General features: G+C 45.5%; 1 protein-coding gene across 1 annotated transcript in view; it reads left to right on the top strand.

The window, feature by feature from the left end:
• TTC7A (tetratricopeptide repeat domain 7A) overlaps positions 1–14,273 on the top strand; it is a 191,029-nt gene that overhangs the window by 67,173 nt on the left and 109,583 nt on the right. Inside the window, exons 12-14 of the mRNA XM_079968587.1 lie at positions 3,394–3,511; positions 8,420–8,477; positions 10,722–10,794. Of these exons, the coding sequence (XP_079824713.1) occupies positions 3,394–3,511; positions 8,420–8,477; positions 10,722–10,794 (249 nt within the window). The remainder of the gene's footprint in view (positions 1–3,393; positions 3,512–8,419; positions 8,478–10,721; positions 10,795–14,273) is intronic.

Below are 14,273 nucleotides of genomic sequence, written 5' to 3'. Positions count from 1 at the left end.
GTAAACGGCGTTTCCATGCGCTGCTCTGGTTCTCCAGAAGCGGCTTAGTCATGCTGGCCACATGACTCACAAGCTGTACGCCGGCTCCCTCGGCCAATAAAGCGAGATGAGCGCCGCAACCCTAGAATTGGCCACGACTGGACCTAATGGTCAGGAGCCCCTTTACCTTTTAGTAGTAGTAGTAGTAGTAGTAAGTGTTTTTTTTGGGACTACTGGGAGTACTCAAGGGTCCGCAGTACCGGCACCTTTTTTCTAGAAGTAAAGCACTGATGATGATGATGTTGATGTTGATATAACTGCAAGTACTTCACAATCATTTTTTAATGATTTCTATACAAGTTTGCAGACATTTTACTTACCAAGCAAAACTGCATTATATTAATTTAACCAAAATATATTTTGAATTCCCAAATCATGTTACAACTTTTTAGCACCCCTCTTTTTCGGAATTTGAAAGTTGAACAATTCAAACATGCCCTATGTTGTGTAAGGATTAAATGAATATGGTAATGCACGTAAAGTAGTTTGAACATGCTGTATAAGCACTGTATAAACACTTCCTTTTACTATTACTGTGTGGATGCGGATGTGCCTTTCAGTGAGCATTTATATTCCACTGGAAACAATGCAGCACGCATAAATGTCATTCACATCTGGGAGTGCGTTCAGATGCACATTTGGACGCAGATTTGATTTATGCCTGAGGTTCTTGATCCAGCAAGTGATAGGCACGCATACGCTGGCTTACAATCGGCAGGTCTCATTAGCTGGATTGCAGCTAGAGAAACTCATTGATGGCAGCATTGAAATTGCCTCGGAAGTGTCAGTCGGATGCTTCAATAGCAAAAAAACTCACAAAACCCCCGGCAGCTCCACAGAAAGGCTGTGAAATGCGGACCCTGTAATTCACAAGGCCTTCATGGCAGGCCTTGCTCATTTAAAGGGGACATTAAAAAAAACTCACTGAGTTCTCTGTATTGTAGTAAGATGGTATACAGTCATACCTCTTGTTACGTTTGCTTCAGGTTAAAACTTTTCAGGTTGCGTCCTGCGGCAACCCAGAAGTACCAGAAAGGGTTACTTCCGGGTTTCGCCGCTCTCACATGCGCAGACGCTCAAAATGACGTCACGCGCATGCACAGAAGCGGCCAATCGTGACACGCACAGACATGGGTTGCATTCTGCTCATGCTGCAAACGGGGCTCCGGAACGGATCCTGTTCGCAACCAGAGGTACCACTGTATATCAGCTATATGCTTGAAGGTTGGAATGGCTGCTTTTTTATGATGGAGTCAGGTTCATATGGAGCAGACAGAGATGCCACCAAGCCCAATTGGAGAACCTTCTGCATGCAAAGCAGTTTTTCTGCCACTGAGCTATGAACCTTCCTGCATAATACTCCCTAAAACTTCTACCTCTGTGCCTCCACAAGCACTTGTTTCAGTGCTGGGGTTTCATTTTAAGCCCTTCCCCATTTTCTCTTCGAATTTATTTAGTTTTGAGCGACACCTCCTTCCTCTGAAAATCTAAATCTGCCTTGTCACCAGCTTGGTGCCGTCCATATGTTTAGGACTGACAACACCCATCGCCCCTAGTCAGCAGAGCCTGATGAGAGGTGTAGTCCAGAACATTTTGAAGGCATCAGGTTGGCAAAGGCTGATCAAAGTATTTCCCCCTCTGCTCCAAGGCAGGAGCACTGCTCTTGTCCCCAGCAATGCCAAGTTGTTCCTGATGAAAGCTCTTTTATACACACACACACACACATGGACACAAACACACACAGTACGGATTTTATTGCATGAGGCCTTGGACTCCTGAGGAAGAAGAAAAAGGAAAACACAAAACAAGTTGTGCCAGCTGAATACCAGCTGGGCGGCAGCTTGCCAGGGAATAGCACCTGCTGTTCCTTCTCCCTTGTCATTGTGCCTGTGGGCATGGCTCAAATAGGCATTCCTAAACCTTACGTAAAATGACATGGTTTGTGGGAAACTGCCTCCCCCTGTTTCAGGGAAAACAGCTTTCAGGAGTTAGGCTGCTGCTAACAAAACACATAGATTCTATCAACGATGATGGCAGTGGAGAGCTCAGATTATTATATTTTGCAGCAGCTGAATGCAGCTTGTTGGCAAATCTTGCTGAGTGTTATTTGTGCATACCTCCTACAGCTCAGGAGAGGATGACAACTTGTTCTCGCTCTCTCTGACAGCTAAGGAACCCTGAGAGGTTGCAGAACTTTTAATGTAGCCTGAGGCTTCGTGGTCACCCTGGAATTTTATTCCGGCTTAGTGTCCCAGAACCCGGACCCTTCCAACTCTACAGTTCTGTGATTCTACAAACACTTTGTTCACAACCATAATGCAAAACAGGCTCTGCAGAAGGGGATCTTTTTGGAAGGGTCGGGGTGGCAAGCGCATTTCTGGCAGGCTGAGTTATGTTTAACCTTTCTGGGACGAAGGAGGTGAGCAAACCGCTGAGTTATTGACAAGGCTGGGTATCAAGAATGCTTTCCCATCGGACCCTGAAATATTTGTGTCTAACCTGGTTTAGCTCCAAGTCAAACCATTAAAGAAAACTTGAGCCTCTAATCAAAGTCTCCGAGAAGGAGGATCTGTCCAATAGTGCTAAGCTATGCTGCTTGGCTCTTAACCCAGAGCTGACACTGTCGATTATTGCTGACAAGGCCTGTAGCCTATCCTGTGAGCTAATGAGGAATACACTTTGAGACTCTCAAGCATGTCCTTCGTCTCCCATCTGCAGCACCTCCTCTAACTTTAGAACATCCGCCAACGGGCCCCGTGCAGGCCTTGTCCTTCCTGCTTGTAAGTTAACGCCGATGACAGGCTCAAAATTTTAGCTAGGCATGCATGTGCCAGAGGTTTTATGTTTTCTTTTAATGGCTCTGCTCTTATGCCTTTAACTGCAGCAGAAGCTTAGCAGGTGTGGAGATGCTGCAGGTCTGCAGAATGTGGGGAGCACCCCATTGAACACAACTTGACGATACTAGCCATTATGTTATCCACCAGTTTAAGATGGCTTTTACAAGGGAATAGACCAGGGTTTCCCAAACTTGGGTGTCCAGCTGTTTTTGGACTACAACTCCCATCATCCCTAGCTAGCAGGGCCAGTAGTCAGAGATGATGGGACTTGTAGTCCAAAAACAGCCGGCGATCCAAGTTTGAGAAACCCTGGACTAGACAGATTTATGGAGGGATAAGGCTGTCAGTGACTACAACTATACTACCTCCAGAATCGGAGGCACTGATTTTTGCATGCACTGTTCATCCCAAATGGATGACATTCTGTTTTGATTTCCCCCCCCCTCCAAAGGAGTGTTCTTCTTGCAAAGGGGCCCTTCCAGTAATGTCTGTCTCTCTTATTGGCTTACCCTTACAGCTGGAGGAAGGAGAGCGTTTTGCCAAGATGGTGATTGGCTTGGGAGAAGATGCCAGAGAGTTCTTAGCCAAGGGTTACCTGGCCTTGGGCCTGACGTACAGCCTGCAAGCAACTGATGGTAATGTGTTTGACTTGTCTAATGTGGTCCGCACAGCAATCTTTCTGAGATGCCAGTTTTAAGTGCCTGAAGCTTATGCATTTTAAGAAGTGCATGCAGGAATTGCCCTGCAGACCAAAGTCTACCTAGTCCACCATTCTGTTGCCAACAGCAGCCAGCAATTTATTCCACAAGAATAAATATATATTGCTTGATAGTAACAAAAATCTATCATCTATCATCTATATCTATCTGTCTGTCTGTCTGTCTGTCTGTCTGTCTATCTATCTATCTATCTATCTATCTATCTATCTATCTATCTATCATCTCCTAGGCAGGACCCCCCTACATACAAATGCAAATATCTGCACCTGGATGTTAACAAGCAATACGTGAAGTGGATGTTTCCGCTCACCCTGTTGTTTGCAAGCACCTGATTTTCCAGAGTACATTTCTCAATGCATGGAAGAGAGGTTCATGTGAGCTTTTCATGGGTAATAGCTGTTGATAAGCCTCTATGAGTTTGTAGAATCATAGAACTGGAAGGAGATCGATGCAGGAAATCTAGGGCTTGAGTATTCCCAACAGCCTGCCAGTCTCTGCTTGAAGATCTCCAAGTGTGGGAGAGAGCTCACCACCCCACTCTTTTAACTAATTGCTTCCCTTGTTAGACTGCTCTTCCCATCAAGTGGTTCCTCCTTAGTTTAAGCCAGAGTGTACCCTTCTGTAGCTTAAGCCCATTCAGCCTTTCCTATTTTCCTGTTTTCCTATCAGCATCCTTCTTAAGGGATGGTGTCCAGTACAGTGGTGCCCCGCAAGACGAATGCCTCGCAAGACGAAAAACTCGCTAGATGAAAGAGTTTTCCGTCTTTTGAGGTGCTTCGCAAGACGAATTTCCCTATGGGCTTGCGAGTTCTTGCGAGTTTTTTCCCTCCCCCCCCCCTTTTTCTAAGCCGCTAAGCCGCTAATAGCCGCTAATAGCCGCTAAACTGCTAATAGCGCTAAGCCGCTAATAGCCGTGCTTCGCAAGACGAAAAAACCGCAAGACGAAGAGACTCGCGGAACGGATTAATTTCGTCTTGTGAGGCACCACTGTATTCCGTACTCCAGGTGAGGCCTGACTAGTGCAGAATAAAGTAGAACTACTGCCTCCCATGACCTGGAAACTATGGTTCGACATCTAGAGATCATGCAGTAAGAGCTGAAACTTGATGAATGACCAGCCTCACAAAAAGGGACAGGGATTTACCTGACAGGGGATCCAGAAAATGTGGCGTGTCCCTGGGAAATAGGGATGGTTGCAGTGTCTGCTGCAAGGGAATGGCCATTCTTTCCTCGTTGGGCTTCTTTTCCATACCCTGATAACCTTTGTGACCCTCCTCTGAACCTCTTCTGATATGTCTAATCCTTTTTTAAAAAAGAAGAAGAATAAGAAAGCCACATCTTGTGATAACCGAAGCTGAAAAACATGTTGGAGCAGCTGTTTAAAATGCAGCCGATCATGGAGAATAATCAGACTTCTCATCCACAAGGTTCAGCTAACCACCCACTTGAGAGAAATCAAGGACTTTATAAGCCCGAGATGGAAAAAAACAAGCATGTTTCTGGCTGATAAAAAAGAGAATTTACTATTGCAAACCCAGAGAACCTGCTTTATGATGAACAACACTTCTTGGGCTTCTTCTTCTTCTTTGGCGGTCACTCGTAGCTGAGTAAGATTGTCTTCCATGAACACGATCTTAACAGTGAGTCCATAAGTGATGAGGATTCAAATTCTGGATCCACACGTCCTTCCACAGTGGAGACACAGTGGAGTTAATCATGGTTTGCCAAGCATGCCTTCCTCTTAGCTTGTTTCTCTCTTTTGTCCTGAGTTCGTGCGTCTTCAAAGCCCATGACGTCTTTGGTAAAAGTTGTTCTCCAATTGGAGCGCTTGCAGGCCAGTGTTTCCCAGTTGTCGGTGTTTATACTACATTTTTAAAGATTTGCCTTGAGAGAGTCTTTAAAGCTCTTTTGCCTTGAGAGAGTCTTTAAAGCATTACGCTTTCCATTTTTAAGTTGGGCATATCTTACTTGAGTCTAGCTGATATTAGTTACTGTATCTGATTTATGAGCAGAAATTTCCTTCTGGGTATGTCATCAGGCATTGGTTCTAACCCTCCTCAATCTGGTGTCTTCCAGGTGTTGTTCCACACATGGTCTGTGTCAACCTGTTTAGTATTGTGGGGATTTTCCTTAGTTTGTTTTAGAGAAAAGGGTATGCTGTGGTGGGAGTGTTTTTGGTTACGTCTCTCTCCAAGTGTACCCATTGTTTTGTCTCATCTTCTACAATGTATTGGATTATGTGACTCACTTGGTTGGTGATGTCGGATAGTTCAATGTTGGGGATTCCCCATCCGCCTTCTGAGGTGGGGAGGTGCAAGTGTTTGGGGCTTATTCTTGGCTTTTTGTGTGAGAAGATAAACGAGTGCCGTTTTTTCTGTCGTTTGCGGAGTTGGGTTGGCGGAATCCAGATTGGAATTCTTAATCATTGGTGTGTGACTCCAGCCCATGTGAATAAATCAGTACAAGAGGAATGGATAACTGATGGAGATGTATGCAAGTCAGTGCTAATTTTAGCACATTTGATGGTTCTGTTCTAAAATCTCTCTCTTTTGCAGGGTAAATTGGTTATAACCATTGGTTTAATTATTGGCTATTCAGTCCCTCTGAACCCTTTCATTATAGAATTAGGGTATTTAGAAAGAACCGTGCACAGGAAACATCATGAGCTGGTCCGGAAATTACTGCTAGCAGCTAAAATTCTTCCTTGCCAGTAACTGGCAGAATTGGCCCATCTTTTTCTTATCTGTTTGACATAAGAACGACAAATTTCACCCATTTCCTCACTAGTGGCCTCACCTCCAAGCTTCGACATCTTCAGACTGTCTGCAGAAGTCTACCCATTCATTCCCTGTTGTCTTGAGAGATACAAGTTCATCAAGTCCCTTCTTTCAGTTTTATTTTTTGCTGTGGTGCAAAGCATTCCCTCAAAGCCTTGGATCCTCCTGGGATAGCATCCTCAGGAAAGCAGAGGGCAGAAGAAGGTGCCGCCTGGCTAACATCTGTCATTGCTAATTTATACTCTGGTCAGGAGCCAAAGTCTATCCCAGAAGAGTTTCACACACACACACACACACACACACACACACACACCCGGGGACATTTGCACTGGCTGAGCCTCTGGCAAAGTTCTGTCCCCTCTTTCCCAAGCCAGCAGGCTCCCGACAGACACGTCTCCTACATCGAGGGGACAGCAGGTGCAGCACCCAAGCTCTCTCTTTCAGGCAGCCTTCCAACAGCTTTGCACAGATGACCACGCAGAAGTGCCAGGGCTCAGCAAACAGCTCATAAAAACCTGGCTCTGGGAAACCATCGGCATCCGCACAGGTAGAGGGGGAGATACCACACGCAAATGTTTCAGGGAGACCGAAGGCTGCCGTCCCATATCCAGCCAGTCCTGCTGGAATCTCATTCCAGCCTATAGGAACAAAGCAGTTTCATTGCAGGATTGCAGCCAAAAATGTGTATGAAACTGGTGGGTTGCCTCTGGCTAAGTCATACTTGGGAGAAGACCCATGGAAATGAATGGACTTAATTCAGGTAGTCATGTTCTCCGACCTAGTGGGATAAAACAGACGGAGGCAGCAAGGCAATGTCCATTTTCGTGGGCTCCGTTAAGGGACAAAATGCTTCTGGGGTTGTGCAGAACTTCTCCAAGCGGAAAGTATCCAAAGCAGGTGAAATAAACTAGGGACATCTTTTAAAATGTAAGGGTCCCTTGTACACGTTCCATTTTTATTGTGCTTTTTTCACTCTTTGCGAGAAAAATCACTTAAAAAAAAAAAAGCAAACCCATGAAGCTATCTATTTAAAAGCAAGAGACAACAAGAAAAGCAAAAGTCAGCTGCAGGGATTATCAGGAAAGAATGGATGTTTTGCGCCTCCTATGAAAACAGGAAAAGGGGGTTGGGTTTGTTTTCTAAAAACTAGCTCTGTGGATTTTCCGCAGCAGAGCGTTCTGCACGAAAGCTGCTAAGAGCAGAGAAGGCTAGTTGGCAATGATGTCTGGAATGGCAATAATCTCTGGAAGAAACCCCCATCTGAAGATATGGAGCGAGATCTGGACTAAACCCCATCAGTGCAGTGAAGTGGCTGGAGTGGTGGACTAGGACCGGGGAGATCCAGGTTCAAATCCCCATTAAAGCCAGGGTGTTCACTGGGGCCAATTGTTATCTCCCAGCGCTGCCCTACAGAGCTGTTGTGAGGCTAAAGATGGGGAAGAATAGGTGCATCATTCTAAACTCTGTTGATGCAGGGCAGCACAAAGATTTAAGAAACAAATAAGATACCAAGATCTAGGGCAGGCATAGGCGAACTCGGCCCTCCAGCTGTTTTGGGACTACAACTCCCATCATCCCTAGCTAACAGGAACAGTGGTCAGGGATGATGGGAATTGTAGTCTCAAAACATCTGGAGGGCCGAGTTTGCCTATGCCTGATCTAGGGAGAGCTGTTCTCTAACTTGCCATGACATTTTATTTCTGGCCCGGTTTTAGCTGGAGGTTCTCAAAAAGGAAAGATTGTGTACAGGCGTCTAGTCTTACAGGAGTGATCACTTTGTAGAGCCCCATGAATTAAGGCAGGGAATACTTTCTCCAGCAAGATCTAGGGAGAGCTGTGTGTTCGTTCTCTCGTGTTTTTTTCTCTCTCCCCCCCCACCCCCTCCACAACATAAAATCCTTAGGGGAATGTTCATTTTGAGGAACCATACGGACTGTTTTTCCCAACTTTGAAAGGAGGAAGAAAAAAAGAGAGCACAAAGCCATTCAAGCTTATTGTTTTCTGCAACGGTTACAAAACTTCTCATGCTCTTTTGCTTGTGTTACAGCTACCCTGAAAAGCACACAAGACGACTTGCACCGAAAAGCACTTGAGACTCTGGAAAGGTGAGGAAGAAAGATTCCCAACTGACAGGTGTTTTGTTTGTTTTACACCAAAACCTGAAGCAGTCTCTAGGCTTCTACTTGTGTTGGAGCTCTTCCTCCTTTATCCTTGTTTTAGGTGCTAAAAAGGTAAAGGGACCCCTGAACATTAGGTCCAGTTGTGGCCGACTCTGGGGTTGCGGCGCTCATCTTGCTTTACTGGCCGAGGGAGCCGGCGTACAGCTTCCGAGTCATGTGGCCAGCATGACCAAGCCCGCTTCTGGCGAACCAGAGCAGCGCATGGAAACGCCATTTACCTTCCCGCTGGAGTGGTACCTATTTATCTACTTGCACTTTGACATGCTTTCGAACTGCTAGGTTGGCAGGAGCAGGGACTGAGCAACGGGAGCTCACCCCGTCGCAGGGATTCGAACCGCCAATCTTTTTTCTTTTTCTTTTTTGGTTTTGTAGTACTGTATGCCTTCCTTCCACATAACATATTTTTTTTGGTTTCATTTATGGATCACATGCTATGAATAATCTCAAAGCAATTTCAGAATACAACAAAAAACATCTATTGCATGGATCCTTCCACTCGTGGGACATTTTAGAGCATGGGTTTCATTGCCCAACATGTTGAGCTGATGGGCAATAAGCTTAATGCTCCCTTTGCTTTATGCACCGTTATCTCACCCAAGGCCACTGGAAGAGGCCAGGGATGATTTTCAGACAGTGCCCAAACCGCCGATCTTCTGATTGGCAAGTCCTAGGCTCTGTGGTTTAACCCACAGCGCCACCCGCGTCCCGTTTTAGGTGCTAACGAGGGAATAAATGCATGTCAGCAAAAGCATATTTCTGCCTCGAGAGACAACTGAAAAGGTCCTCCTGCTGCTCGCTGATTCCCTGTGCACTAACCAGAAGTGTAAGAAGACATCTTTGGACAGAGCTCCTTCTCAGTGGGGGATTTAGCTTTACGTGGCAGGCATTCCTAGACTCAGATGTAACATCTCCCTTACTGTGCTATTTAGATGTAATTGCTGTCCTATATTACTCTTAAACCATCTTTATTTTTAGCCCTTTGACCTTTCCCCACCAGCTGTGGCTTGTTTCCTTGATATCTTAACTCCGGCTTGGATGCGGGCAAGATTGCTAATCAGACATCACAGATGCCCACAGGGGGGCACCTGTAACCAACAGGGGGTGTTGTCGGGAGAGTTTAACTACATCCTTGTTGACCAGATGCAGAATAGCCTGCTAGCATTAAGAAAAGTACAGTGGTACCTCGGGTTAAGTACTTGATTCATTCCGGAGGTCCGTTCTGAACCTGAAACTGTTCTTAACCTGAGGTACCACTTTAGCTAATGGGGCCTCCCGCTGCCGCAGTGTGATTTCTGTTCTCATCCTGAAGCAAAGTTCTTAACCCGAGGTACTATTTCTGGGCTAGCGGAGTCTGTAACCTGAAGCGTATGTAACCTGAAGCGTCTTAAACCCGAAATACCACTGTACTCCTAAAGTTTGAAGAGGTAGAGTATTTTTATGATTGCAGTGGTACCTCTAGTTACGAACTTAATTTGTTCCAGAGGTCCGTCCTTAACCTGAAACTGTGCTTTCGCTAATGGGGCCTCTTGCTGCTGTTGCTCTGCCAGCACATGATTTCTGTTCTCATCCTGAGGCAAAGTTCTCAACTCGAGGTAACTCTTCCAGGTTCACGGAGTTTGTAACCTGAAGTGTTTGTAACCTGAGGCGTTTGTAACTTGAGGTACCACTGTATATTTGCTAGAGACAGGGTGGTTTGAGAGAGCTGAAGGTGCTACGAAGCAGGCATCAGTGCTGAGGCTATGTACATAGGGAGAGTGCCTTAAACTGAGGTTAGACTGTTGCTCTGTCAAAGCAAGCATTGTCTGTTCTGATCAGTGTTTCTGTCCAAGCAATGTCTTTCACACTATGCTGTCCGACCCTTTGGGGGATGGCAAGAATTGAACCTGGGACCTTTCGCATGCAATATGCGTGTTAGCATCCTTTGCTTCCTCCCTAAATGCCAATATTCTGCTACAGCACTGGTTTTGGGAGGCGTTTCTCGGAATCCCTGAGCAATGACACCCAATAAATAATATCTTCGCACAAAGCTGATCTCTTATACCGCTAAACCTGAAACTGTTACTCGCTTTCTAGGCGTGTTCCTTAAATATCCAGGCTTCCAGAAGCGCAATGCATAGGAACACATATAGAATGAATCATTACCATGCTCTCTGTGTTTGTGTTTTACAGAGCACGCCAACTGGCACCTGAAGACCACCAAATCATCCTCTACGTCTCATTGCAGCTGGCTCTTGTCAGACAGGTAGGATGCTCTGTCATATATCTGTAGTTGCAGTTCAAAGAGGCCTTTCCCTTATCATAGTGCTTTCCAAACTTTCTACCTTCAGTATGTTCTTTCCAAATTGACTTGCTTATTAGGAAGCCAAAGGTGCTTCAGTAGTTTTAAGGGAACCCTTATTACATATTTTGCCATCTTTTGAGGGATGCAGATTACAATTTAATTTACTCTGCTATTAATGGAAGACTTAAAGACACTGGAAAATGTTTGTTTCTGTTCTTATTTTTATTATGTATTTTGTGTTTCTTAAATTGCAATTTTATATTGTGTACTGCCTTGAGATCTACGGATGAAGCGTGGTATACAAATCTAAATAATAGTAATAGTAACGGTAATAATAATTCTAGGGAACCAAGCTAAATATTATTGCAGGTTTTGGGGCCTGAGGACTAAAACCCTCAAAACGGTTCCAAGATCTGTGTTATGGATTTGTTTTAAAGTCAACATAGTTTTCATAATGCGGAGCCATGCTTTTCAAAGAAAGTACTCGGTTTAGCTAAATTTTGAATTTCCCCCTGTCCTTTCATCACTGAGGTTAAGTATTGTGCCAGTTCAACTATAGCCTTCACAAGCCTGGTCCCCTCCACATGTTTTGAATTGCATGATGGGACTTGTAGTCCAAAGCATCAGCAAGTCACCAGGCTGGTGAATGCTAGCCTCCAGAGGCATGCCAAAAATGCCTCATTTCTGCTCAAAGCTCTCTTTTGAGTATAGGATATGGGTATTGTGCCTGAGCTACCGCCTGTCTTTACAAACGCAAACAAAAGAGCGAGGAAATTATGTATCGGTCAGAGAGGCATGAAGGCCTTAAGTGTAGTTCAACCTAAGACCCTGCAAACAATATTCACTCATGATTAGTGCCGTCCTGCCTCTTCTGAGGCTTCCTTGTTTTCCTCCATTTAACACGATATAAATCTTTAAAGCACGCTTGGAGTGTGTTGCTGACACCCGAGACATATTTATTTTTAGGCCTCTGAAATATCCGATTCTGCTTTTGCCAGCATAGCTCATGATAAACATTTTCGTAATGCATTTTTAATATCCTTAATAATTTAAACTATTTAATGTATTCTCTTTCTGATTAACTGAAGCCTAAATGATACTTACTAATTCATCTGGCAGATTGTATGAACTGGCAAGTGCCACGGCCGAGGCTTTCATCAGCCAATCTGGTGGCTACTGACATAAGGGCAGCGTTCCAAAATGAATGGAATGAGATCAGGGCCAAGTGCTCAGTCCATTCCTTGCTTTGGGCTTGTGAGTCCAGATTCCGTTGAGTCATCTTGTTGTGCTCTTGCTTCTCATTGGCCATTGTTGCTCAGTAAGGCAGTTCAGAAGATTCTCGTTCATCCTGACTTCACAATTTCTTAGATCAAAATAAACAGCAGGTAGACTCAGGACATTAGCCAGCAACTTTTGCTTTTTCAATCTGAGGGTCATATTAGTTTGTAGACAAACTTCTGGGGCCTCATGCCTGTGATGGTGTTGGTGGGGAAATGGGCTACATTTCAGCCTTGCAAGAAGTAGAGGTTCCTGCATGTATCTTCCTCTTTCCAAGGAAAAGGCATTATCAAACATGAGCTCCAGCATTTCTCTGATGAAAATAAAGGTAAAGGTAAAGGTACCCCTGCCCGTACGGGCCAGTCTTGACAGACTCTGGGGTTGTGCGCCCATCTCACTTAAGAGGCCAGGGGCCAGCGCTGTCCGGAGACACTTCCGGGTCACGTGGCCAGCGTGACATTGCTGCTCTGGCGAGCCAGAGCCGCACACGGAAACGCCGTTTACCTTCCCGCTGGTAAGCGGTCCCTATTTATCTACTTGCACCCGGAGGTGCTTTCGAACTGCTAGGTTGGCAGGCGCTGGGACCGAGCAGCAGGAGCGCACCCCGCCGCAGGGATTTGAACCGCCGACCTTTCGATCGGCAAGCCCTAGGCGCTGAGGCTTTAACCCACAGCGCCACCCGCGTCCCCTGATGAAAATAGAGACACCCTATTCCTTTCTCTCCCAACATTTGTCCCATGAAAGTAGGGACATTCCGGGATCAAATCAGAAACCAGGACAGTTTCTGTAAATCCAAGACTCTCCCTGAAAAATAGGGACACTTGGAGGGTCTGCCAAAGCAGATGAGGAGAGCACAGAGCTGAGTCAGTGAGGAACCTGGTCTAGGAAGGAGGTGTGGTCTGGGGAGAATTGGGCAGATTCATATGGGAGCAAGTACAACACTTCTGATTGTGCTTGGAAACCAGTTGGGAGCAAACAAAAGCACCTACGGACAGGTCTGTATGGCAGATATGAGTCAATACCTTTTCCATTGTATTTTGCAGCAAATTTACTCTCCGATTAGCCTTCAAGAGCAGCCCTGCTTACAACACATTGCAGTAGTCTAATCCGGGGTTCAGCAAGCCATGTGTAGTAATATGGAATATGTTTATTTGGTTCTATGTTTTCAAGGGAACCCATCTAGAGTGCATATTTTGTGACTTTCAGAGATTTAGAAGATTTCTGTTTATTTGGTTTTGTAGAGTGCATATTTCATATATTTCATGTTGTTCAATGTTCTGTAAGGTAAAGGTAAAGGGACCCCTGACCATTAGGTCCAGTCGTGACCGACTCTGGGATTGCGGCGCTCATCTCGCTTTATTGGCCAAGGGAGCCGGCGTACAGCTTCCGGGTCATGTGGCCAGCATGATTAAGCCGCTTCTGGCGAACCAGAGCAGCACACGGAAATGCCGTTTACCTTCCCACCAGAGTGGTACCTATTTATCTACTTGCACTTTGACGTGCTTTCGAACTGCTAGGTTGGCAGGAGCAGGGACCGAGCAACGGGAGCTCACCCCGTCGCGGGGATTCGAACCGCCGACCTTCTGATCGGCAAGTCTTAGGCTCTGTGGTTTAACCCACAGTGCTATTGACACCACATTGTGGGACTTGGTCATCATGTTGCCTTTGGATATTACTAGTAATGTGGAATCCAGCATTTCCTAATCATGGATCCTCATTTAGCGCACACAGAGGAAAAGGCATGCACAATTTCTTTTAAATTGGCAACGTTGGAGAACTATATTGATGAACTCAACCAAACCAGTGTAGGAAAACCACTGTGAAATGGCTTTTCAGTGTTCATATTTCTGTGCACAGGAATAGCAAGGGTTGGGGGAAGAAGCTGTTCAGCTGCATTTGTTCTGCAGATGTACGGTATTATCAAAGCAAACCCTGCAGTAAAGCAACACTCTAGATCTATATATTCCATTAAAGATGATTCTCCCCTCCCTCCCTCTGCACCACCCACCCAAGGGATTTTCTTGTTGTACAGCAGCCTTCTGCTGCTGGATCACACATGCTGTGGCATCAAGTGAAAATTGTGTGTGTGAATGAGCCGCCACATATAGAGCTGTCACGTCACACAGTGACTTCTCAAACAGTGAGTGCGTCCATTCATCTGT

The sequence above is a fragment of the Podarcis cretensis genome (assembly GCF_951804945.1).
Source record: "Podarcis cretensis genome assembly, chromosome: 3".
NCBI lineage: Eukaryota > Metazoa > Chordata > Lepidosauria > Squamata > Lacertidae > Podarcis > Podarcis cretensis.
The sequence above is the reverse complement of the archived record's forward strand: the minus strand, read 5'-3'. Positions and strand labels throughout refer to the sequence as shown.